The 27,917-nt window shown below is 37.8% G+C and overlaps 1 protein-coding gene and 1 pseudogene across 1 annotated transcript; both read right to left on the reverse strand.

Moving 5' to 3' along the window:
* Window positions 1-4,515: 4,515 nt before the first annotated feature.
* Window positions 4,516-9,391, reverse strand: LOC148867240 (exopolygalacturonase-like). Its single transcript, XM_088974975.1, has 4 exons — window positions 9,200-9,391; window positions 8,739-9,050; window positions 8,108-8,620; window positions 4,516-4,820 (listed from the first exon to the last, which is right to left on the reverse strand). The coding sequence occupies exons 1-4, from the start codon at window positions 9,323-9,325 to the stop codon at window positions 4,548-4,550; spliced, it is 1,224 nt and encodes a 407-aa protein (XP_088831101.1). The 5' UTR covers window positions 9,326-9,391; the 3' UTR covers window positions 4,516-4,547.
* Window positions 9,392-16,371: 6,980 nt separating this feature from the next.
* Window positions 16,372-17,210, reverse strand: LOC148867241 (exopolygalacturonase pseudogene; annotated as a pseudogene).
* Window positions 17,211-27,917: the final 10,707 nt, after the last annotated feature.

Raw genomic sequence — 27,917 nt, forward strand, 5'->3', positions numbered from 1 at the left:
GACTTTGGGTCTTGGGATGGAGTAAACGGTGTTGGATTTGGGTGATCATGGTGTTGTTGGATTTGAATTTTGGGATCTACATACATATGGTCTTAGATTTCTGTTTTGACGTGAAATTTGGTTCTAGATCAAAATGACTCCGATCGAATGATCAAAATTGGTTTCGACTTTGGGTCATAGGATGAAGGGGTAAATGGTATGAGATTAGGGTGGTCTTGGTGTCATTGGGTTTATGGTCTTGGATCCTTGAGGCTCAAACTGTTACAAAATTTCAAAAATACCCCCAAGTTGGCTGAGAGGTTAGTTGAAGCATGCTTGAAGCTCATAGTGCTGCAAAAAGACTGAAGAGCACAAAAATGAGGTATCTACTCAAAGAAACACTGATAGTAACACGTGCAAATTTTATAGAGAGACTATTATCATAGAATAAAAATGCCAAAACAAATTGCAAAATTGCTAACAAAGAAAATAAGAATGATAGCCACACAACCCGTTAGGTATAACCTCAAATCCAATGACGAAATTGGAATGATTACAAAGCCCCTTAAATTAGAAGAATTCTTACAAAATAGATTAAATTTCATTATTATAATAAAAAACAAGGGGTAAACAAAAGAAATACCAATAATATGAGAAAAGTACATTTGCAATTGTTTTCTCCATTCTCAAGAATTGGTGCCAAAAAGTGGTGGAAGAGTGATGAACTTCATGAAGGAGAAAAGGACAATAATGAATAGCCCAATTAATAGCGGTGTTTTTTGATATCCCAATGAAATATGATATGTGAATGGTGAACGATTGCAATGGAGGTCACCAAGAGACAAAATATTGCTTCAGAAATGACGACAAAGTCCCACATATTTGATTGGTAGGATCGCCCCTCCCCTATTTACTCCATGAATCTTACTTTGCTTCCTGAAATCTATTAGCAATTCCAAAGTCCATGCCAGTGATAAAATGATAATAATAGCAACACACTCTTCTTACTTTCAATCGTTTTTGCTTAGATGGACAACTATGCGAACCTTACAAAAAATTCCTGATGGCGGTGATGAGAGCGACGCTAGGGGGAAGGGAGAAGGGAAAGGTGGAGGGAAGATAGGGTTTCCTATGTTTTCAACAGAAGGAAGGATGAGAGAGAACAGAGAGGCAGAGAGAGGTTTCTTTTAGATGTCAGGGTTCGGTGAAGAGGGATGAAAGAGAAGAGAGAGCTAGGGGGTTTGAAAGGGAATTGATGATTCTTTCTTGCTTCTAAGGCATAGGCCATTGAGTAGGGAATCAGAGGGTGTTAGAGAGATACATGGAGGGAACAATGAAATGCAGCCCGCGCTAATAATCCCCGCGCATAGCTAATTTACGTTAGGGGTGGAAAACCTAACTGGGGTAAACTTTATACCCCGATTCGATTTTATTGGCGTTTGGTAAACATGTAATTTTACATTGAAAATCAATGTGGAATTACATTTTAATTTAAATTTACATCGATAATTGATGTAATAAATACATTGAAATTATTGATGTATTTATTACATCACTCGCTCACTCTCTCTCTTCTTCTTCTTCTTCTCCTTCTCTCATGCTCGCTCGCTCTCTCTTCTCCTTCTCTCTTCTTCTTCTCTTCACTCTCCCTCTCTCTCTCTCTCTCTCTCTCTCTCTCTCTTCTCCTTTCTTCTTCTTATTCTCCTTCTCCTTCTCTCTCCCTGTTCTTCTTTCTTCTGGTTTCACTCTCGTCTGTTCATACCTACCATCGGTCTTCAACTTTCCCCCTTCTCTGATCAGTCTTCAACTTGGGTGCTCTGCTCAGCCATTATGCCGTAAGCTTCTTCACTATCATAAGAATCAGTGTTGTAGATTTGTACCTCCTTCACCCAGGTTGGTACTAATAACCTTGCATTTTGATGCCTTAAGGGCAACAATTCAAGGGTATTTTCACCTTAGAATAGTCAGGATGTGGCTCTTTCCCATTTAAATGCAATGTTGTGGCCTCTAAGGGTCTTTGTGCAAATTCTAGGGAAAATTAGGAAGTTTTCATGGCTGAAATGTAGATTTTGGGAAGCTAGTGTGAAGTCCAACTAAGAGAATGGGTGTTTTTGTAAAAAATTGAAAACAGGAGGGCGCCTCCTAACTGTTAAACCCAGTTTAGCGCCCCTCCTACTGTATTAGCATGCTCCCCACGCCTTAGCAAACCTTATGGCGCATTTTAACCCATTCTTTTTACTCTTAACAAACCCTAGCCGCCCCCTTCTTTCTCTCTAATCCCAGTTGTGTCCACCATTTTCTATAAAAAGGACACAAGAGTTCCTAAGAAAGGATTGGATTCTGTCCCTAGGTAAGATGGAAGGTTGATCTTGGGAAGTTCAAGGGTAGAGGAAGAGGAGGACGCCCAGGCAAGAGGAGCGGTTCCTACTTGCAGTTTGCTAACACTACTACTGCAATCTCTGGAATCGGATCCCAACCACTTTTGCTTTATTTTAGTTTTAATTTCTGTTCTTTCAATTTCAATTTCGTTATTTACTTTTTACAATTTATTTTCATTCTGTTTGATCTTCGTTTTATTTTCTACAGATCTGCAATTCGGCCAAGTAAGACGGAAGGCCTAGCTTGAGAAGTTCGATGGTCAAAGGAGAGATCCAGAGACTGCTACCTCTGATCGGATTACAGATTTTTATTTCATTTCTTTTGTTAATTTATTTCTATATTTATTTATGTTATGCACTTTTAACTTTTAGTACTATTCGAATTCTATATTATTTTTAGTTTAATTAATTAATTTTTATATTTCTGCACTTCCCTCTTGTATTGTTTTGTCCGGATTTGAGTGTATATTAATTTTTTTCTCGTTTTCCTGTGGATACGACCCATTCTTACCCATTTACTACGTTAGTAGTTATTTAAGAAACAATATTTAAACTGGTATTCCGAGATGTTTAACGACACACTTCCGACTACACCAAGTACCAAACGACAACGAATCGGAACTAGCACCTCTCAGCGCTGCAATGGTAAACTGGGTTCAACCAGCATTTCCACCATCTTAAAGAATCAACGGCGGAGGACGAGATAATCATAGCCGTAACGAAGACGCCGATTATCAAAAGAAACACATGAGAAATCGGCATTATCATCGTCGTGAATTAGATCAAGTTCTTTTTCTTCCCTTCTCTCTCTCTAACTTTTCTTGTCTTCTCTCTCCTTCACCGGTTATATATGTTTGAGGTCAAGAGGTGAAATCACCTTTATAACCCTTCCCGCAAGTATGGTGTTATTTTGTTCACCAGTAAGATATATCTCTGAGACGGTGAAATCACCTCATGACCCAATAACACCATCGTTGTCGTGAATCACCTCTGAGATGGTGGAAATGCCATTATCAAACCTAGGAAGCCGTTCCCACGCGACTGAGTGGCGTTTCTACTAGTCACGGGCAGTGCACTAGCTGCAATGGTGGACAGGGACTCAACCCTGGCAGCATCTCTCTCCAACCTAAGATGGAAGAGTGCTTGTGGAGTGACATTGAAGGCCAAAGCATCCCTATGTTCTAATCGTACAGTGAGTGGACTGAGGATTGGTTTCAGCGGTTTTGGAGAGGGATGAAGTTTCAGATTCGCTCCAGGAGAGGTCGGGCTTGTGGGTGGGCAGTTTGGGAAGAGTCCATAAAACCAACGATAATGGATTTTGCTTTTCCTTCCAATGGAGAGAGAGATGGAGAGAGATGTTCGCTCCAGTGAACTGTGCATGAATCAATGAAGGTGTTACAGGAGAGATGCAGGGAGGCGATGACAAGATGCAGGGTAGGAAGGGGTAGGCAGTGACAAGATGCAGGAGTCGGGATGTAAGGGGTAGATAGGGGTAGGCAGTGAAAGTGTGAAATTAAATGGGGCCAACAACCGGTTCCCATTTTACTCTCTCATCAAACCGTTCTCTGTTTACGTTCAGTGTAATTTGTTTTTAATAACGATGACCCATGGATTTCGATGTTATTAGTCTCTTACAGAGATGAGTTTTTGAATTAGTCGTTAATTGTTTGTCGTTAAAAACTTGATTTCTTGTAATATTAGGGTTTAAAAACAATTGTGCTTTCTTTTTAGAGATTCGAGTTTTAAAAACATAAAACTCGTTTTCTTCATATTAAACATTGCTTTCTTCTATCTTACCTACAGATGGAAGTTTACTATTCGCTGGCCAAAAGTTGCAGTAGTAATTGGAGTGCTTGGAAGCATCATGAACGAAGCTAATAGGATCGCCACCACTCCACTCGGAGTAAATTTTTTAGATAAAAAAAGTGTTCTATTATGATAAATTGTCATGTGTACGGAATTTGATTGCTATAATTTGACAAGCTTTTTTGTATGTAAAACAAAAACCTTTTTGTGTATGCATTTCAAGATTCACTGTAACAGAGTTTTTGTAATGGTTTTTTTTCAACTAATTTATTCAAATTGACTGGATAAGAACAAATCAAAATAGCAAATGCAAAATCATTAAGAGAAAATCATTCAATTTCTAGTTGGCTTCTCTTGAAACAGATTTCTATTAAGAGAAAATCATTAAAACTCTGATTTTTCATAAACGTTGGAAGTCGCCGCTCCTCCACTAACAGTGCAAACAATAGGAGGGACTTGAGTGCCGGTAAGGGTGGGCTTGGTATTTGCACATGTACAAGTCGCCGCTCCTCCACGAAAAGCCAAGTTGATATCGCCAATCTCCACGTTCTCACAAGGCATAGCTGGGCTACAAAAGACTTTTACAGCTACTTTAGTTGATGAAGTACCCTTAATGCCTGAAATTTTGATATTGCTAAGCTTGACACGCGATGGTGCCTATTCAGGAAAAACAAAAGGAAATATTAATGTTAGACATAGGATACCATAGGGTGAAAGCAATTTATTGCAAATAGATCACTGAGAGGAAGAAGGATCATGATGGTAAGATTGAGACCTACAAGGCTCGTCTTATGGCGAAATAGTATACTTAGAAAGAGGGAATCGACTATGAGAAAACTTTTTTGCCCGTGACCATGCTTAAATCTATTAAGATTCTATTAGCTGTAGCAGCACACCATGATTATGAGATTTGGCAAATGGATGTCAAAACCACATTCTTGAATGGAGATCTTACTGAAGATATATACATGCAGCAATCGCAAGGGTTCATTGCTGCAGGTCAGGAACACATGGTGTATAAACTTAATCAATCCATATATGGACTTAATCAAGCTTCTAGGAGTTGGAACATCCGGTTTGACTTTATTGTTAAACATTTTGACTTTGAGCAAAATCCGAATGAGCCCTATGTTTATAGGAAGACAGTGGGAGATAAAGTTACGTTCCCTGTTCTGTATGTAGATGACATCCTATTCATTGGGAATGATGTAGGGATGTTAACTATGGTGAAAGTGTGGCTTTCATAACAATTCTCCATGAAATATCTTGGAGAAGCCTGCTACATCTTGGGTCTTTGACTCTATAGTGATAGATTGAAGAGGATAATAGGACTATCCCAATCTACTTACATTGACAAGATTGTCAAAAGATACAGTATGGAAAACTCTACAAAAGAAAATGTTCCTTTTAGGCATGGAGTCACTCTCTCTAAGGGTATGTCTCCCAAGACTCCTGAGGAGATTGAGGGCATAAGAGAGGTTCCCTATGCCTCAGTTGTAAGGAGCATCATGTATACCATGTTGTGCACTCGGCCAGACATCGCTCAGGCAGAGAGTGTAGTAAGTAGGTTTCAATCTAACCCAATTCAGGAGCATTGGATAGTTGTGAAAAACATACTCAAGTACCTTCGAAGGACAAAAGAGTACATTGCCACAAGTGAAGCTGCCAAGGAAGTCGTTTCGATGAAGAAGTTCATTCAAGAATTGGGAGTAGTGCCATCTAGCACATCACCTATTCCAGTGTTGTGTGACAACACTATAGCCATTTCTCAGGCTAATGAGCCACAAGCCCACTCGAAATCAAAGCACATCGAGAGGAAGTACCATATATTGAGGGAGATTGTTGGTAGAGGGGACATCTAGATTCAGAATGTAGCATTAGCAGAAAATGTAGCAAACCCATTGACTAAGCCACTGACACAGAAAGTGTTTGAGAAACACATGAAAAGTATGGGACTTCGGCTTGTACCCGATTGGACCTAAGTGCAAGTGGGAGCTGTTAAACAGTGTATGCCCTTAGCTCCAATAAACTTGATGTACATTATGACATTTATTGTAAATGAATAAAGTACATATTTGATTCATGTTATATTGGTGTGTTTTTGTGTAATACCTGTAAACTGGACATTTATGAGACTCGTGTTAGTTTAAAATCTTCACAGCCATTGAATAGATCTAGGAAGATTTATCCTGCCAAAGCTGATACTGATGTGTCACCAAGTGGGTTGAGGTCGCTTGTCTCAGCTGCCAGGGTGAGACTTGAGGTACATGTAGTGTGAGTTTTCTTGAAACTCTGAACCGGACCAAATTCTAGTATTGCCCTGGACCTTGGAAACAGATGGGCAAAACTGAATGTTACACCTGACCCCTAGACTCGATTATGATACTGCACTAGGTGTCAAGTTGGGCTGTCTTTGATATGCCAATCAGTGGGATTCTTAGAAGGGGTCAAAACCTAGGTATGTTGGGACAGTTTGAGAATTCACCTGAGTGGGTGATCATTATAGGATCAATCCCTTTATCGGACAGAGTGATTGACTGGGGAATGCACTCTCTTTGATGGAAACCTAAACTATCAATGGTTGATTTTAAACTGTTGAGATTTTTTTTTGCAAAATATATTTATATAGAGATATACATATATATTATGGGCTAAGAGGTTAAGTGTATGATCATTAAAGGTCATCTCTTGTCGAGTAGTGTATGATCATTAAAGGCTGAGAAGTTAAGTGTAAGACCATTTAGGGATAATAAACCTGATAGACTAATCTCACATCTGCTCACAGTCCTTGGGCCTTCATAAGATGGATAGACCCAAGGACCATTTAGTGTAAATGTTGGGCCCATTAAGAGCCTGTATTGATGGACTCAGGGGTTCACTGTATTCAACAGTGAATTCGGCCAAGCCTTATAACATAGGGTAGGCTGAATGCAAATGGCTTATGTGGAGATCAGTGATAAGGTCCCACACCATACAAAGAGAGCCAAGCTAGCCGGTATTAAAGGAAGTGAGCCTAAAAGCATAATGGTCCTAAAGCCCATTTTGAATTGGGTTAATTGGATTAATTAAATAAGGAGGCAAATCTAGGTATGGATCAGCAAAAAAAGATATGACGATAACTCTTATCCAATTAAAGATTCCATATCAAAATAAAGATTTGGATTAGGAAACTTTTAATTGGATTAGGAGAAGCTGATTCTGATCTGCAGATAAGATAAGGGATAAGCCTTATCACTTATAGAGTTCAGATCCAAATAAAGATTTGGATCAAGAAACTCCTAATTGGATTAAGGGATTAAGTCTTTAAGGTTTATATAAAAGAGGAGGGCGAACTGGAATAAGGCACATAGTTTGATTGACTTTTCTACATCCAGTTCTCTCTCTCTCTTTCTTCTTGCCGCCCTACCCTATTCAATCTCCACCTCTTGGAGTGCTGTAGATTGGATTTTGATATTGTCTCTTAGTAGAAGAAATAATTTTGAATTTGTTCTCACATCCCTACACAATTTTTGTTGAAGAATTGGGGTTCTAGCTGAGGAATCCACTTTTTGATCCTACCTCACCCTAAGCTGTGTCATCTTTAGTGGAGGAAGGATTTGATACCCTCTTTGGGCATGAACACTTATGTTGGGAGGAGTTTTTTGTATGGATTCCATATTAGGTATTCCTCTCCGTAATTTTGGTTTTAGATTTGGTCTGGTTTGTTTTAAGAACGGACCTTGAAAAATGCATTTTTTTCTAAATCAGGAAATGAGATTCTCAGATGGGAGAAAGAAATTTTTGAAATTTCACCCAACCATCCTGCATAGTTCGGCCATCCATATGATAGATCTCCCATCCATTGAATTAATATATATTACACTAGACAAATATATATATATATATATATACATATATATAATATGCATAAGTATAGTAAAAATATAAGTAAATAAAGAAATTACCTGGCTACATCCACCGTATGGGCAGTATGCTTGATCAATGATAATTGGATTATCGACATCGTTCATCATTATATTCTGGAAAGAGATATCAGAGGCACTTCCAGGCTTAGAGTCCGGCCATGTTTTAATCCTTACACCATTATCTGTTTCTGTCAAAGTGCAGTCGCTTATATGCACTCCAACCACAGGTCCTTCATTGTCATATTTTCCCAAGCTACCAATACTAAGGCCATGCCCTGGTCCACATATTACCTTGCTGACAGTTATGTCTTTGCTACCCTCACTTATTGATACACAATCATCGCCTGTGCTAATTTTTGTATCCAAAATTTTCACTCCGGTTGCTCTTCCAATGTGGATGCCATCAGTGTTAATACTAGTATCCGGTGCCGTAATGGTAACATGTTGAATAGTCAAATTGTTTCCACCCAAGATCATGATGTGAATCATCTTACTATTCAATGAGGTTATGTCATGGACCATACCGTTGTTGACAAAGTTGAGTCTTAAATTCTGTTATTTTTTCATAAAATGAAGGTAAATTTTATTATTGTGCACACCATCTACAAACCAAAGCCAAGGCCAGTTTATTATTTAGGAAGTATAGTCGGTAATTGTAGTAGAAACTCACTGCTGGCATTTGAGAGCAGCTTGAATTTTTGGAACACTCGTTTCTTTCCCAAGCCTTTTGTCCTTGACCATCCAAGGTTCCACCTCCAAAGACCGTCAGGTTATCGACACGATGAAAAAGAAGCCAACTTTCGGAGTTCATGGCTGCCGGATCAGCAGGAGCCTGTACTATACCTTCAAGCTGAAAGTTCATTTGTGCTTTCTTGCAAGGACCATTCAAATTTACTAAATCCATTGTATACGTCCCTTTTGGAATCAAAACTGTAGCTGCCCCTGTTGCTTTACATGCTGCATTCCAAGCGTCCATCACAGCCTGATCAAACACATGACAAAAAAATACTGTGTTATAGAAAGAAAACTCATAAGCAACCTAATGAATGGAAATTTTTTGAGTAAATCAGTATAAATCTTTAGATATATAAAGATGGTTTAGACCATTGATGTTTCTGATAAAATCTTAACCTGGGTGATGTCTCCACCGTCTTTTCCACCATATGCGGTGATATCGAAGACACCATTTTGGGCCTCTGCAACATACACCAAAAAGAATAATAGAAATATCATTTGAAGATTCGATTTGGAATCCATTTTTTTCTCTTCTCGTTCTCTGGTTCCTTCCTAAGCTGTGATGCTGAATTAAAATTCCCTTCATATTTGGGAGAACGTATACTTTAATATAATAAGGAAATCTCCCAGATCTACCACTCTTTTCCAAGTTACACAACCGTGAGAAGTGGTAAATGTTTTGCACATCCAACCACATGTCATGAGTCAAATGTTTATGCTCTTAGCAATTGGTTTAGTTTAATAAATAACAAGGGAAGACATGATATACACCTTCCATTCTTCTATGGATCATTATCTTTTCCGTAACTTATATACATAGATTTAAAATAGGAACCCTAACAATCCATAAACAGTTTTCAAAATCAAGTAAATTTTATGTTGTAATGTGTCCAGAACTTAGTCGCCAAACTGTTGTCAATCAAAATTAGAAATCGACTCTTCCTTTGGGCCATACTAGAACAAACTTAAAACAAATAGTGACACCCAATTTCCAAATATTGTAGTGGAAATATTCCTTGTTTTGACCAACTTGAACGTCGAACAAAAAAAAGACTTTGGTTAACAAAATGGTTGACAAATAGTGACACCCAATTTAAATGTTGCTGCACCAAACGGGAAAATGGTCACTCTCGGTGTTGGGGAAGAAGGGGTCACTGTAACTTAGGAGGAGAAGCTCTGAGGCGCGTCTGAAAACACTGTCTTTAGAACGTTATTTGCCCCCACTCAGTTTTACTGAGTTTGCTGTTGGGTTACAGGCAAATTTGTTCTCAGGATACAACAGAGCCTTGGGCGAGAATCTGCAACCAGTAAAGTTGAAGAGTCTCCAAAGAAACCTTCTGTGAGACTGTAGCAGACCGGACTGAGAGAAAGAGATAGTGAATTTCGAAATTGTGTTTTTGGAGTCTGATTCATGCTCCTTAAATAACTTGTGAAGAGGTATGAGGAAAAGGTAGGTGCTGATTTAGAGAAGGCACCTTGAACAATCACAATTTCAAACATTGTGACTGTTTAAAAAGTTGTTAACAGTTGGTGACTGTTAACTTTGAATTGTGCCTCTTGATCACACCCGATCGAATCATGACCGTTGACAACGGTCATCAATGCACCAAAACCAGAGCTGCCCATCGCGAGTGCGCGTGAAGTGCGAGCAAAGTGCGCCTCATTGTGCCACACACACGCGCGCACACACGTGCATGCGTGTTGTGCGGTATCGAATCCCCATACTCTCCTCTACTAATTCTAAGGAGTGTAAATCAGCTCCTATTGAAATACTGAAAACAAACCTTGTAATTATCCAATGTGGGACAAGTTCAAAACTGGGTTTTTTTTTTTTTTTTTTGTAAGAGAAAAACTGATTTTTTCAAACAAGTGTATAGGTGCAATTTTTCATGTAATTGACCAATCAAACCCATTGGATTTAATCTCTTATGAGATTAAAATCCAACAATCCCCCACATTGATTGATCAATTACATAGTTCTCTCTCAATCCAAACTACTATGACACAGTTATGCATACAAAAGGTGTTTATCAACTTAAACCTCTTGTTAGTATAGTTATCAAAGAGCCTTGTCAAAGTTATTGGTGGTAAGACCTTAAACCAACTACTCTCAAAACAGACCGGTGACACCTATACACATAAAAATGTTCAGTCTCTGCAAGAGTTTCAAATTTTGCTCAGCACTGTTATGGCCATGTGCTTCTTTTCTAGTTTCATGAACAATCCGAGACCAAACCCAAACCCTCATGAGAAGCAGTACCACTTTTATGTTCACATAGGTGAAGTTCCACTATGTGCTCCGTTATTTGACACATTTCAGAACTTCATTAAGAGTTTATCTCAACCTCTCATCATAACGGACAGCACTGTTTATGTTGTGATGGGAAATTTCTCAATGTCAGTGCTAACTGTCACATTGTTTTAACTTGTTGTTACCCATTAAACCCAATACTGATGGCTTTTCAGTTCAAGTTGGGTTACCATTACAGGTGATTAAGTAAAGGGTTTTAATCCCATCTCTTTGGTTGTCATTCTTACTAATTCTCTGGTTAAACCCTTGGTAAGAGGATCAGCCAAGTTTTTACTTGACCTCACATAGGTTATAGTGATGACTCCATCTTGAATCAGTTGCCTAACAAATTCATGTCTCAGACTTATATGTCTGGATTTACCATTGTAGGTACCACTGTAGACCATTGACAGAGTTGCCTCACTATCACAGTAAATAGAAATTGGAGGCATAGGACTAGGCCAAAGTTTTATATCCAATAATAAATTCCTAATCCATTCAGCCTCTTTTCCAGCAGCCACTAAGGCTATGAATTCGGATTCCATGGTCGAGTGAGATATACAAGTTTGTCTCTTGGATGCCCAAGAGATCTCACCCCCACCAAGGACAAAAATCCATCCAGATGTGGACTTGTTATCTCCATTACCGGTAATCCAACTTGCATCAGTGTACCCTTCTAGTACAACTGGATAATCACAATAAAACAAGCCAAGTTCCAAGGTTCTCTTGAGATACCCAAGAACTCTCCCAATTGCCTTCCAGTGCTCTGCACCGGGATTACTTGTAAACCGACTGAGTTTACTTACTGCAAATGCAATATCAAGTCTAATACAAAGCATAGCATACATCAAGCTCCCTACTGCACTAGCATACTCAAGTTGTGCAATTGCTCTACCAGTATTTTCTACTAGTTTTATACTAGAATCATATGGCGTGCTATGTTCTTTAAAACCTAAATGCTTAAATTTCTCAAGCACTTTCTCAATATAATGTGATTGGCTTAGTGCATAGCCCCTACTATGCCTTTTAACTTTTATTCCCAAGATGGTATCTACTTCTCCTAAATCTTTCATCTTGAAAACAGAGGATAAGTAGTTTTTAGTTTCATTTATGCCAACCATATTTGTACCCACAATAAGCATATCATCCACATAAAAACACACAATTACTCCATAATTTTCAGTGAATTTTGAGTAGATGCATCTATCAGCACTATTATGTTTAAAACCAAAAGTTAGAATGCAAGAATCAAATTTTTCATGCCACTGTTTAGGTGTTTGTTTTAATCCATATAGTGATTTAACCAGTTTACTGACTTTCTTCTCGTTTCCAAGAAGAACAAATCCTTCTGGTTGTTCCATGTAAACCTCTTCATTTAAATCACCATTTAAGAAAACAGTTTTAACATCCATTTGGTGAACAGATAAGTGATAAATGGATGTTAATGCTATAAGTGTTCTAATAGAAGTTGTTCTAGCCACTGGTGCATAGGTGTCAAAGTAATCAATCCCTTCCTTTTGACTAAATCATTTGGCTACCAATCTAGCCTTAAAAGTTTGCACAGTTCCATCAATGTTGTATTTTCTTCTAAACACCTATTTATATTTTATTGGTTTTGATCCTAGAGGCAGATCTACTAGTACCCATGTGTTATTTGACATTATTGAATCCATTTCATCATTTATAGCTTCCTTCCAAAAGGCAGCATCTCTAGAGGTCATGGCCTCACTATAGGTTTTTGGATCATTTTCAATGTTTAGGACAATGGGTATTTTATTTAAAATCTTTTCTCTATTAGCCTCAACCAAAAATACAATTGACTGAGTAGAGATAAAATCTGAACCTAAGTGTTTCTCTGTTCTTTGTCTTTGACTTCTCCTAAGTCCTATTGTAGGTGTTATAGTTGTGTCATTTCTTCTTTCAGTTTTGTTATTAACAACAGGTATTGAGATCTGAGTTTCTCTGTCATTTTTTGTGGATTCATTTTCTACAGGTTCAGAACACAGTTATTTTCAAAGAATTCAACATCTCTAATTTCAATTATTATGTTGGACTCTAAGTCTAGAAGCCTATAGGCCTTGCTATGTTCTGCATATCCAACAAATATACTTTTCTTAACTCTGAGTCCTAATTTGGTTTTTTTAGGATCTGAAACTCTATAATATGCTAAGCACCCCCACACTTTTAGATATGCTAAATTAGGTTTTCTTCTTGTCCATAATTCATATGGGCATTTTTTATTAACTCTATAAACAATTCTGTTATGTAAATGGTATGCTGTTAGGAGTGTTTTCCCCTACAGGTTTAAGGGTGCATTAGCTTTTAACAACATGTAGTTTATCATTTCTGTAAGTGTTCTATTTTTCCTTTCAGCCAGGCCATTCTGCTGAGGGGTATAGGGAGCAGAACACTGATGTATTATTCCAAATTCTTCACAGAAAGAATTAAACTCATTTTTAAAGTATTCAACACCCCTATCATTTCTAAGGATTTTAATTTTCTTTTCTAGTTGATTTTCAACTTCAGTCTTATATAGTTTAAGCATGTCAAAGGCTTCATCCTTAGTTCTCATAATAGACATAGGTGTATCTAGAAAAGTCATGTATAAATGTTATGAAGTATCTCTTGCCTCCTCTAGTTAATACACCATTGAGTTCACAGATGTTAGAATGGATTAGTTCTAGAAGTTGAGAATTTCTCTCAACACTAGGGAAATGTTTCTTAGCCAATTTAGATTTTACACATATTTCACATTTTCCAGTTGATTCATTACCGTAAGCAATTATACTTAGTTTGCTCATGTTCTTTATGGATTTAAAATTCAAGTGTGCTAATCTATCATGCCATAAAGAGAAAGAATCAACAATATAAGCAGAAAATTTTCCTTCATTAATACTTAATTTGAACATACCATTACAACCATATCCCTTTCCAACAAACATCCCATTCTTGGATATGATTAGTTTGTCGGATTCAAAGACAACTTTGAATCCCCTCTTACAAACAAGATTTACTGAGACAAAGTTCTTTATAATGTCAGGAACATGGAGAACATTCAGGAGAGTCAGTGTCTTTCCGGAAGTGAAGTTCAACTCTACGTTGCCTCTTCCAGCAACTTTGGCACATGTTTGGTTTCCCATCTGTACCTCTTGGCCATCAGTCACTTCTTCATATGTCTTGAATAAGGACTTGTCCTTACAAACATGGACTGTGGTGCCTGAATCAAACCACCATCCAGAAGACGATTCTGCCATGTTGACTTCAGTAATCATGGACACGAGATTGTCTTCTACCATGTTTGCAGACTTGGTTCCGCCTTTCCGATATCGGCAGACTCGAGCATAATGCCCATTCTTTCCACAAACATAGCAGGATCCTTTCTTATTGTTGCTCTTTTTGAAGTTCCCATCCTTCTTCTTTACTTGTAATGTAGGGTTAGTCTTCTTCGATCTGTTTTCCACAAAATTTACCTTGGAGTTCAGCATACCAGTCAGGGTTTTGTTCCTACTGTCTCTAATTCGAGACTCTTCTTCAATACGAAGGTGTTGCTGAATTTGCTCCAAGGTAAGTTCTTCAGCCTTGTGCAGAAGCTTCTTCCTGTAATCCTTCCAAGAGGGTGGAAGTTTGGCAATGATTGCTCCCACTTGGAAAGATTCAGGAAGAATGATGTTAAGTGATCGAATTTTATTGACTATCACCTATAGTTCATGAACTTGCTCCAGTATAGGTTTATGGTCGTTCATGGTGAAGTCAAAGTATTCTGCAATAAGATACTTATTCGTACCTGCTTCTTGCACCTTGTATTTGAATTTCAGGGCCTTCCAGATTTCTTTTGGAGATGTAAGTTCCTTATAGAAGTTGTAGAGCCAGTCTGATAAGGCATTCAGTATGTGTCCTCGGCACAGAAGTGAGTCCTCTTCCCATTTTGCTCTTTCATTCTTTAGTTTCTCAGAGTCTTTGTCAGTGGGTTCAGGAAGTGATTGCAGATTTGGGTTCAACAGATAGTATAGTTTCAGTGTGGTCAGAAAGAAGATCATCTTATCTTGTCATCAGCTGAAATTTGCTCCATCGAACAGGTCTAGTCGAACAAGATCTTAGTTCATCTTGATCGAAGTCATGCTTGCTTCCGCCTCCATTGCAAAATAACGTTCTAAAATTGTTGGGGAAGAAGGGGTCACTGTAACTTAGGAGGAGAAGCTCTGAGGCGCGTCTGAAGACACTGTCTTTAGAATGTTATTTGCCCCCACTCAGTTTTACTGAGTTTGCTGTTGGGTTACAGGCAAATTCGTTCCCAGGATACAACAGAGCCTTGGGCGAGAATCTGCAACCAGCAAAGTTGAAGAGTCTCCAAAGAATCCTTCTGTGAGACTGTAGCAGACCGGACTGAGAGAGAGAGAGATAGTAAATTTTGAAATTGTGTTTTTGGAGTCTGATTCATGCCTCTTAAATAACTTGTGAAGAGGTATGAGGAAAAGGTAGGTGCTGGTTTAGAGAAGGCACATTGAACAGTCACAATTTCAAACATTGTGACTGTTTAAAAAGTTGTTAACAGTTGGTGATTGTTAACTTTGAATTGTGCCTCTTGATCACACCCAATCGAATTGTGATCGTTGATCTCATCAACGGTCATCAATGCACCAAAACCAGAGCTACCCATCGCGAGTGCGCGCGAAGTGCGAGCAAAGTGCGCCTCTAAAGCGCCTCATTGCGCCATGCACACGCGCGCACATGCGTGCGTGCATGTTGCACGGTATCGAATCCCCATACTCTCCTCTACTAATTTTAAGGAGTGTAAATCAGCTCCTATTGAAATACTGAAAACAAACCTTGTAATTATCCAATGTGGGACAAGTTCAAAACTGGGTTTTTTTTTTTTTTTTGTAAGAGAAAAACTGATTTTTTCAAACAAGTGTATAGGTGCAATTTCTCATGTAATTGACCAATCAAACCCATTGGATTTAATCTCTTATGAGATTAAAATCCAACACTCGAGGAAAAGGGAAGACGGAAAACAATATTAAAATGCTATTAAATAAATAGTATATAGATGATGATGGTATATAAAGGATTTGTAACACAAATAGTATTAGAAGTAACATGTACCTTCATACAATTAGAACTTTACAAAGTAAAACAAATTAAATATGATAATGAAGGTACATGTTAATAAAATAATGAAAGAAAAGATGGTAGATTTATATGACTTGGAGAAAGTAATTGAGCAAATTTACAGCAGAAAACTAGTTTTAGAAAACCAATTTATTTGATACCATTGAGATCAACAATGGAAGCAATATATCTATAAGTGAATTAAAAGAAAAGTTCAAAGAGAATGAAAGAGATCATCATATATTATTTATTAATTGATTTAAAGAAAGCATTTGATAAAGTTCCTAGAGTGAAAACTAAATTAACACAGCAGGTGTATGAAGGTACACCTTGAAAAACTCAGTTTTTCTAAGTCAGGGAATGGGATTCCCGGATGGGAAAAAAAATTTTGAAATTTTGCCCAGTCACCTTGCATGGTTCGGCCATCCATATGATGGATCTCTCCATCCCTTCAATTAATATATATTACACTAGCTAGATCTTCATGTTCAAGATACTACATACTAAGATGGTTTTATGTATAGGTATAGTAAAAATATAAGTAAATAAAGAAATTACTTGGCTACATCCACCGTATGGGCAGTATGCTTGATCAATGATAACTGGATTATCGACATCGTTCATCATTATATTCTCGAAAGAGTTATCAGAGGCACTTCCAGGCTTAGAGTCAGGCCATGTTTTAATCCTTACACCATTATCTGTTTCTGTCAAAGTGCAGTCGCTTATATACACTCCTACCACAGGTCCTTCATTGTCATATTTTCCCAAGCTACCAATACTAAGGCCATGCCCTGGTCCACATGTTACCTTGCTGACAGTTATGTCTTTGCTACCCTCACTCACTGATACACAATCATCTTCTATGCTAATTGTTGTATCCAAAATTTTCACTCCGGTTGCTCTTCCAATGTGGATGCCATCAGTGCTAATATTAGTATCCGGTGCCGTGATGGTAACATGTTGAATAGTCAAATTGTTTCCATCCAAGACCATGATGTGAATCATCTTACTATTCAATGAGGTTATGTCATGGACCACACCGTTATTGACAAAGTTTAGTCTTAAATTCTGTTATTTTTTCATGAAATGAAGGTAAATTTTAGTATTGTGCACACCATCTACAAATCAAAGCCAAGGGTAGTTTATTATTTAGAAAGTATAGTCGGTAATTGTAGTACTTGAAGTTTTGAAGAGATGGTGTATGAAGGTACATGTTAATAAAATATTGAAAGCTGAGATACTAGATATATATGACTTAGAGAAAGTAATTGAGCAAATTTACAGCATAAAACTAGTATTAGAAAACCAGTTTATTTGATACCATTGAGATCAACCATGGAAGACTAGAGTGAATTCAAAGAGAATGAGAGAGATCATCGTATATTATTTATTAATTGATTTAAAGAAAGCATTTGATAAAGTTCCTAGAGTGAAAACTAAATTAACACGGCAGGTGCCCCTTATTAATTAGATGTGATCCATCATGACCAGGTAGACTTGTATATCATTTATATGTCCACTTTCTTATTTGATTGAATTTTAAGCATTAACAATATCTTAGGTCATAACCAAGGAAGAACTATTTTGTTGTCCTTGAAATTTGTATCGCAAATAGTTAACATTTTAAACGTAGTATGTATGAGAGATCAGCACATTGAAGTAAGCTCATCTTCTGCAATTCAAAAAGCTTCAACGATTCCAATTCGAATCCAAGTTCCATGCTCTTCCACCGCAGAACTCATCCAAAACCCAAAATTAAATTTAGATGTAGAACCCTAGTTTTGACAAGTAGAGAGAGGACTCTCTCTTACTGGTAGGATGTCGAAGCCCTCAAAATTAATACTAATCCCACAATAAAATATTTGCAGTAAAAGTAGTTCTAGGTCGAATCCCACATGGAGTAAATCAATAATCTCTTAGCCGAATGAGTAATGTAATTGAATGAGAGAATTTAAATACTGAAATTAAAAGAAATGAAAATAAATAGCAACTTAAACAAGAGAAAATCAGTCTTACCAAATTCTGGTTCAAGGGTTCGGATTGAATTGATTGGCCATCGATCCTAAGTACACTTCAGCATTCTCCCAATTCAAGCATTTAACCTTAAATTTATTAGGATAGCCATAATAAACCTTGTGTTATCCTAATTCAGTTGACCAAACCCAGTATTTGATCAACACTTATCACCACTCAACTGGGTACGATAGTGTTCCATGTTAAACAGGGATAGCATTAAGATTGAAAGCAGTTAAACCAAAATAACAATAATTGAGATAGCTGCAATTATTGAATCTTGTACCATCGATTTCTTTTAGGTTGAACCTTGTTAAAACATTGGTCAAAGGCTGTCACGAACAATTAACCCAAAAAGATTTCAACCTAATTGCTACTTGTACCATTATTCATGACAATTATGGATCACCAAAATCATGGATAGCAGAAGGAAAATCAACATTAATTCAGTTTGTCAAACTAATTAACATTAACATCCATTAAAAATATGCTCAAGAATCAATGAATACTTGAATTAAAAAGCAAGAAAATAAATTAACTACAGAACCTCACAATGACACAATCAAACCTCCCCCCTTGCTACTCATGATTTGCGCAATCTCCATGCTTTGCTTCTCCATGGCCGAACTGCTTTCTTGAGCTTTCTTGGTTTTGTTGATGATCTCTTGGATCTTGGAATGAGTGATGCTAGAGCTGGTTCGCTCCCCTCTTTATATAGCCAAAGGAGAGGGCTGCTTTCCAACTCCTTCTAGGAGATCATCTTATCTTTAGGGAGTCTTGATCTTCTTTGAACTAATCCTATCTTATCTCTTATCTAATGATCTATTCTCAATCTTCTTATCTCTCTAGGATTATATTCATGACTTTAGATCTGATAAGACTCTCTCTTTGGAGATTACATTTGAGATTTGGACTCTTGACTCTTGAATTCGAGTTGGGCTGCTTTAAAACTTGGGCTGCTTTAAGGTATTTCTGCGAGTTGGGCTTAAGTTGTGAAATGGGCCTGGCTACAAATTTGCTCCGACTTCAGGCTCATTTTCGTACTCGATGCGGGCATAATCTGTCAAAACCCAAAACATAAAAGTCGTGGGCCTTCCTTTCATCTTTTTATTTCTTCTTTAATTGTCTAATCCGGAGTCCGGAATTGAGGGTTAGGCCCAGATTACTGACTATCGCCAAAACTGTGCAAAATCACCTGATTTGCCCTGTTTTCTTCCAATTGCCTTCTTTATTGCCCTGAATCGAAATACAAGAGTAATGAGTCCATTTAAGTGCTAAATAAATGTAAAAGAGTGAATATTAGGGGATAAAAATAGGGTTCTTTTTGGTCTCATCAAATCCCCCCACACTTAAACTTTGCCCGTCCTTGGGCAAGGCAAAAACTCAAGTAACACAAAAGAAAGCAACTATTGATTTTCAATCTTTCTTTTTCTCTACATGAGGCCTGGTACATTGCATGCTTTAGTTCAGACTTGGTAACTTTCCCTCTTCCATCTCTTTCTCCCCTTCTTCTCGTCCAAGAGTGATCGCAAATCACCCTTCCTAATGGTCCCAGGTTAAATTGACAGTCAAGGAGACAAACCTTCCCGGCTGAAAACTCCCTGGCTGAATAAGCCATAAGCTTGCTATGTATCACATCTCCACCACTTAGTATGAATTCCTAGGATCTGAAGGTGAGAATGGGGTTGGGGTTCTAGGGTGAGTGCATTTTATGCTCCATCTCACCCTTGCCTTCTTTTCAAGATGTGAGTGCATTTTATGCTCCATCTCACACTTGCTTTCGTTTCTAGATGTGAGTGCATTTTATGCTCCATCTCACATTAGTTACGATTTTTATTTTCTAATTTTTTTTTAATTCAAAGAATCACAGGGTCTCGCCGCCTGATCCATGAATTCATTGATCATGGTCTCAATATGCCTAACACAACAAGTTCTAGAATAATCAAACCATGTTTGACAGATAATTATGAGAAAATCAATCAAACCCTTATGCATCTTGCCTATTGATCTATTAAAATCATGAGGTACCAAATGCAGCTAAGAAAGATTCAGCTAGTCATGCTTGCATCCTATCTTATCTATTCAGCCTAGGCACATGATTCCTAATAAGCTGAAATCATTCAAGGATAAGTTTCCAGGGAGCAAAAATTTCAAGAAGATAAGGTCAAGAAGTGATGATTGAAGCATGCTGGGGTTATCCAAATTTCCATTAGATTTCCCTAATCCCCCCACACTTAAGTTATACATTATCCCCAATGTATGTGATTATGCATAAAGTAGAAGGATTTGGGGTACTTCCCTATTTGTCTTGTGAGGTTCCTGCTAAACACAAAAATAAAAACCTAAAAAATAACAAAATTAACTAAACACAATGGGTTGCCTCCCATAAGCGCAATTGGTTAACGTCATTATGCTCGACGTCCTCCTTTGCTACTTTAACTTTTGTTGTTGCAGCTTTCGATGTGCTCCCCTTCCATCCATCATGGGTGGGTTCAAATCTAGAATAGGGGCCTTGGTATTTAATTGTGCACTTGATTCTAACTCCTCATTCATATCTTTTTCAAAAATTTCCTGCATAGTTGGGTCAAAAGTGTGAACCGAATAGATCGAATGGTCTTCAATTGGGTACTTCATCGCTTCAAAAATATTAAATTTAACAGTCTCTCCATAAAAAATATTCTAACTCCTCATTCATATCTTGGCCGTTTTCATGAATGACCTGCCTAATAGAAGTGGGGCTGAACTTTCAATCATGTCCTCCTCCATCTTCAAAATGTAAAAATCAGCTGGGAAAATTAAATTGTTAACCTGCACCATTACATTCTCAATAATCCCATCTGGGTACGTGTTAGAACGATCAGCTAATTGGATAACAGATTTAGTTTCCCTTAAAGGACCTAATCTCAAAGCATAGTAAATCGAGTATGGCATGACATTGATAAGTGCACTTAAGTCTAGCATGGCATGCTCGATTTGCTTATTGCCAATCACACAAGGTAGGGTGAACATACCTGGATCAGCATATTTTTCTGGTAAGGTCCTCTTGATCATGGCTGAAACATTCTCTCTAACTCTTGAGTCTTGTACCTCCTCTTCTTCCTATCCTTTATCCACCTTCCTTGGTGAATAGGTTCTAGCTGCAGTTCCTTCCCTCTTCTCAGCACCACTGCACTTACATTCTCCTTGGGGTTGACTACCGTTTGTGATGGTAGTTTCTCGGAGCTCTGCGCCTCCAACTTGCAAACGGTAGTGGCAAGTTGGCTGATTTGATTCCCCAAATTCTGAATGTTGGCTCTTGTTTCCTGTTGAAATTGTTGAGTATTAGTAGATAGAGCCTTAACTAAATCTTCTAATGACGTACCTGAATTCAGGGGTTGGCCTTGCGCTGTGATGGGTGCTGAATACTAGGGCTGTCGATTGAAAAAATGGGGCTGATAGTGCTACTGTCCTCCTGGGTTCCCGTAGCTTAGATTTGGATGATCTCTCCACCCCTGATTGTAGTAATTGGAGTAGGGATCATACTTTCATTGGAGCTGGCATGGGAATCCTCCTACAGCACTCACTTGCTGAATCAATCCATCCTGTAATGATGGACACATGTCCATAGGATGTCCAGGGGTCGAACATATACCACACACCCTGGCAGTTTGTAGTTGCCCTACAACAAGTTGCTTAACCAAAGCTGTTAGATCTGAAATCTTATTTTCTAAATTAACATGGCTTACCTCATTAACCTGTCTAGTGGTGCCATCTATCCTTGCACCGAACTGTTGTGAATTTTTGGCAATGTTGGAAATTAATTCCCTGGCCGCTTCGGGTGTCTTGTTCACTAGGGCTCCTCCACTGGCTACATCGACCATACTTCTATCCATGGGCTGAAGCCCTTCATACAAGTATTGGATCAAAAGCTGTTCGGGTATTTGGTGGTGTGGATAGCTAGCAAAGTTGTTTGAATCTTTCCCAATATTCATATAGCGTCTCACCACCAAATTGCCAAACTCTAGATATTTCTTTTCTTATGTTTGCAGCCCGAGATGCAGGGAAATATTTTTCTAAAAATACCTTGTTCATCTCATCCCATGTGCGTATTGAACCGGGTGGAAGAATATATAACCAATCCTTTGCTTTATCATATAAAGTAAATGAAAAGGTTATGAGTTTTACCTGATTCTCGGTCATACCATGGTGTTTCATGCTTGAACAGACGACATGGAATTCCTTCAGATGGTTATGACGGTCCTCTCCTGGAAAACCATGAAATAGAGGCAATAATTGTATCAAACCAGATTTTAATTCAAAAGCTACCTCAAGAGTGGAGTACGTGATGCATAAGGGTTGTGGTACATAATACATAAGGGTTGTTGGTTCATAATCGGTGCAGCCAACTCCCTCAATGTCCTCTCTTTGTCAGCCATTCTTTCTCCTTCTTCGAAGATGGGAAAATCACAAGTGGGCAATTCGCAATCTGAGTTCACTCTTTGGTGAATGATCCTTCCTTTGCTTAGCCTCCTTCCTTAAACGACGGGTGGTCCTCTCAATTTTGGGGTTGTACTCGATTTCACATCGTTGAGAAGTACGAGTCATAAAACAAAAGAGATTAACAAAGAGAATGTAATAGCTAAGAAATTAAAGTTGCTCATCGACAACGTCGCTAAAATTTTGATGGGATGTCGAAGCCCTCAAAATTAATACTAGTCCCACAATAAAATATTTGCAGTAAAAGTGGTTCTAGGTAGAATCCCATATGGAGCAAATCAATAATCTCTTAGCTGAATGGGTAATGTAATTGAGTGAGAGAATTTAAATACTGAATTTAAAAGAAAAGAAAATAAATAGCAACTTAAAAAAGAGAAAATCAGTCTTACCAAATTCTGGTTCAAGGGTTCGGATTGAATCGATTGGCCATCGATCCTAAGTACACTTCAGCATTCTCGCAATTCAAGCATTTAACCTTAGATTTATTAGGATAGCTATAATAAACCTTGTGTTTTCCTAATTCAGTTGACCAAACCCAGCATTTGATCAACACTTATCACCACTCAACTGGGTATGATAGTGTTCTATGTTAACCAGGGATAGCATTAAGATTTGTGAAAATAGTTAAACCAAAATAACGATAATTGAGATAGCTGCAATTATTGAATCTTGTTCCATCGATTCCTTTTAGGTTGAACCATGTTAAAACATTGGTCAAAGGTTGTCATGAACAATTGACCCAAAAAGATTTCAACCTAATTGCTACTTGTACCATTATTCATGACAATTACGGATCACCGAAATCATGGATAGCAGTAGGAAAATCAACATTAATTCAGTTTGTCAAACTAATTAACATTAACATCCACTAAAAATATGCTCAAGAATCAATGAATACTTGAATTAAAAAGCAAGAAAATAAATTAACTGCAGAACCTCACAATGACACAATCGAACCTCCCCCCTTGAACCAGAAAAAGAAGCTTAGCTACTCATGATCTGCGCAATCTCCATGCTTTGCTTCTCCATGGCCGAACTGCTTTCTTGAGCTTTCTTGGTTTTGTTGATGATCTCTTGGATCTTGGAATGAGTGATGCTAGAGCTAGTTCGCTCCCCTCTTTATATAGCCAAAGGAGAGGGCTGCTTTCCAACTCCTAGGAGATCATCTTATCTTTAGGGAGTCTTGATCTTCTTTGAACTAATCCTATCTTATCTCTTATCTAATGATCTATTCTTAGTCTTCTTATGTCTCTAGGATTACATTCATGACTTTAGATCTGATAAGACTCTCTCTTTGGAGATTATATTCGAGATTTGAACTCTTGACTCTTGAATTCGAGTTGGGCTGCTTTAAAACTTGGGCTGCTTCAAGGTATTTCTGCGAGTTGGGCTTAAGTTGTGAAATGGGCCTAGTTGCGAATTTGCTTCGACTTTAGGCTCATTTTCGTACTTGATGCGGGCCGAATCTGTCAAAACCCAAAACATAAAAGTTGTGGGCCTTCCTTTCATCTTTTTATTGCATTTTTAATTGTCTAATTCGGAGTCCAAAATTGAAAGTTAGGCCTAGATTACTGGCTATCGCCAAAACTGTGCAAAATCACCCGATTTGCCCTGTTTTCTTCCTATTGCCTTCTTTATTGCCCTGAATCACAAAAGTAATGAGTTTATTTAAGTGATAAATAAATGTAAAAGAGTGAATATTAGGGGATAAAAATAGGGTTCTTTTTGGTCTCATCACTTGTGAGGTCCAACATCTCTTTCCTTTTCTAAAGTGCAATTACACTTTATTAAGGTTCTATCTTGTTGTACCCTTACTGTTTATAATTTGTCTTGGACAACTCTTATTGTTTCTGACAATTGTCACCAACTTGCCCTACCGTCAACTATCCTTCATGGACTGTTGACATGTGACATCACGTGATGGGTATATTGTTCAAAAATTCCTGGATTACCCTTTACGGTCTAAAATGCGCCTTTTCAGTTTGGCCATTTAGGATTAGAACAATATGATCTTCCTCTGCGTGTCGTTAACTACTTCAGAACACCAGTTTTAATATTTGTAATTTTTTATAATTCTTAAACAATTACAAATGCAGTAAATGGTGAGAACGGGTCGTATCCACAGGGAAGTGAGGGAAAAATCATTATTTACTTAAATCTGGGAAAAAGAACACAATTGAGAGTTGTAGAAACACAAAATTTAATTAATTAAACTAAAATTCATTAAAATAAAATTCGAACATGCTGGAAGTGAAAAGTGTAAAAAAATAAATAAATAACAGAAATAAATAAATAAAAGGAATGAAATAAAAAGTCTATAATCTGATTAGAGGTAGCAGTCTCTGGATCTCTCCTTTGACCCTCGAACTTCTCAAGCTAGGCTTTCCGTATTACCTGGCCGAATTCCAGATCTGCAGAAGAGAAAACAAAAATCAAACTAAATGAAAGAAAATTGCAGAAAGGAAAAAATAGAACTGAAAATGAAAGAACAAAAATTAAATCTAAGACTGATGGTTGGGATTTGAATCCAGAGGTGGTAGTAGTGGCTTAGGCGGCAAATAGGAACCCCTCCTCTTGCTTGGGCATCCTCCTCTTCCTCTACCCTTGAACTTTTCAATATCAGCCTTCCGTCTTACCTAGGGGCAGAATCCAACCCCTTCTCAGGACCCTAGGGTCCTTTTTATAGAGAATGATGGACTCAATTGGGATTAGAGAGAAAGATGGGGGTGGCAGCTAGGTTTTAGCAAAGATATGGGCGCCCTAAGGTTTCTAATGATGGGTTAGGATGGTTCTAGGTTGATCCTAAGACTGATAAGAGAAGGAGAGGGTGCCTAATGTTATGTAGGGCTGAGATTTGGGCACCCACAAATGGAGGGTGGAGATTAAGGCGCCTAGGGTTGAAACGTGGAGATTAAAAGGATGAAAAGAATGAGCTAGAAGGTGCCCTAGGGTTTGTTAATGAGAGTGGAGCATGCTAATACAGTAGGAGTGGCGCCATTCTGGGTTTAGCAGATAGGAGGCGCCCTCATGTTCTCAGTTTTTTACAAAATCACCCCTTCTCTCAACTGGACTTCACACCAGCTTCCTAAAAACTACATTTTAGCCATGTAATTTCCCTAGTTTTCCACAGAAGTTGCATAGAGACCCTCAGAGGTCACAGCATTGAATTTAACTAGGAAAATGGCACACTTTGACTATTCTAAGGCCGAAAATACACTTAAAGTGATGCCCTTAAGGCATCAAAATACAGAGTTGTCATACCCCCCAACTTAACCATTGCTAGTCCCTTAGCATTGCATCCTTAAAATTACACTAGGTAAAGAGGTCATTTTCATTGCAAGATCATCCCTCACAAAATTAGCCAAGTATCCTGATTTTAGAGTTCTCAAACTTTATATAGATTGGTATTGGGCTTAAGGGGTAAAACGGTCCTACTTTTTATATTACAGAAACTTGGCTTAAAAATCTTATTTACCCTTCCATTTGCAGACTGTCTTGATAAGCTGAAATAGATTTTTGAAATCAGGTAAGTATTCTTTTTATTATTTTTGATAGTGGATTTTTACCCCTGAACTTGATATGCACACTTATTTTTATTGTTACCTTCCACCATTTTACACGAATCTCGACACTTGCCTTAGGTGAAGAGACCCAGTTACTAAGTGTTAGGTAAGTGTCTTTGGCATTCCCTTTTCTGTTTGACGTGAATCTCAACACTTGACTTAGGTGAAGAGACCCTGTTACTAAGTCTAGGGTGTCCATTGACCTTTTATTATTATTATTATTTTTTTTGCAACATTGTTTAGAGCAATCCACTGTTTCTAACAATTTGAAGAATTTTTGTCTAATTTCTCCATCTTTCTCTTCTTATCTTGGTAGGGGCAAACTTAGAAGTATTTTCCAATTTCTAAATGGTTTCGATTATATTCAAATAAGACCAATTTTTACTCCTATCACTTGCTACCAATTTCTAGAAAATTCAATATTCTTTTATCAGTTTTCGTAACTTTTTCTATTTGGGAATCTCTTTTAATGGAAAGAAATTTTAAATTTTCTAGTGAAATTTTAATTCTAAATATTTAAAAGCTTAGCTTCTCAATTTTTTTTTTCTAAATTTCATTTTTTTCTCTTTCCTCACCCCCCAACTTAAGTGTCATTGTCCCCAATGGCATGACTAGGCTGATGCAAAAAGGACTTGGGCCAAAGGGAACAATCAATAGGATTTTCCTGAGGGGTTCAAGGTCTGTCACCTGGTCTCAAATAAAAAAGAAACAAAAAGAAGAAAAAAAACTCAAATCCTAAAAGCAAAAGCAACTAAAAACTATGTTGGGTTACCTCCCAACCAGCGCTAAGTTTAACGTCTTCAACTAGACGCATTCACTCACTTCTCTCTAGACTTAAGCCTATCTTCTCAACCTTTTCGCTCTCAGAGATTCCTTTCACATATGGTTTTAAGTCTTTGACCATTGACTTTAAATGTGCTTCTATTCTTTGGATTAACAATTTTAACTACACCATACGGAAACACTTTTTCCACAATAAATGGCCCGTACCACCTAAACCTTAATTTACCATGGAACAAACGTAGCATAGAATTAAAAAGTCAAACCGTTTTATTTGGTTCAAAAGTTTTTCTTGAAATGTTTTTATCATAGAAGGCTTTTGTTTTGGTTTTATAAATGTGCGAGTTTTTGTAGGCTTCATTGTGCAATTCTTCTAGTTCACTTAATTACAAGGCTTGGTGGGGTCTAGCTTGGCCTAAATCTAGATTGAACTTTTTGATGGTCCAATAAGCCCGATGTTCTAATTCAACGGGAAGGTGACATGCTTTACCAAAAACCAACTTATAAGGAGACATTCCAACGGGAGATTTGTAGGCAATCCGGTAGGCCCAAAGTGCATTGTCCAGTCTATCGGACCAATCTTTTCGGTTGGGCCTAATGGACTTTTGCAAAACATTTTTAATTTCCCTATTGGACACTTCCACTTGACCATTTGTTTGGGGATGATAGGGGGTTGCTACCTTATGGGTGACTCCATATTTGCAGAGCAAAGCACGGAATTGTGCATTAGTAAAGTGTGATCCTCCATCACTGATGATTGCTCGCGGATGCCCAAACCAAGAGAAAATGTTCTTTTAAACAAATTTCATTACAACTTTGTGGTCATTGGTCCGGGTTACTGCCATCTCAATCCATTTCAACACATAATCAACGGCCACTG

Source organism: Nelumbo lutea, chromosome 3, assembly GCF_056320005.1.
Source record: "Nelumbo lutea isolate HS-2025 chromosome 3, American lotus-T2T, whole genome shotgun sequence".
Lineage (NCBI taxonomy): Eukaryota > Viridiplantae > Streptophyta > Magnoliopsida > Proteales > Nelumbonaceae > Nelumbo > Nelumbo lutea.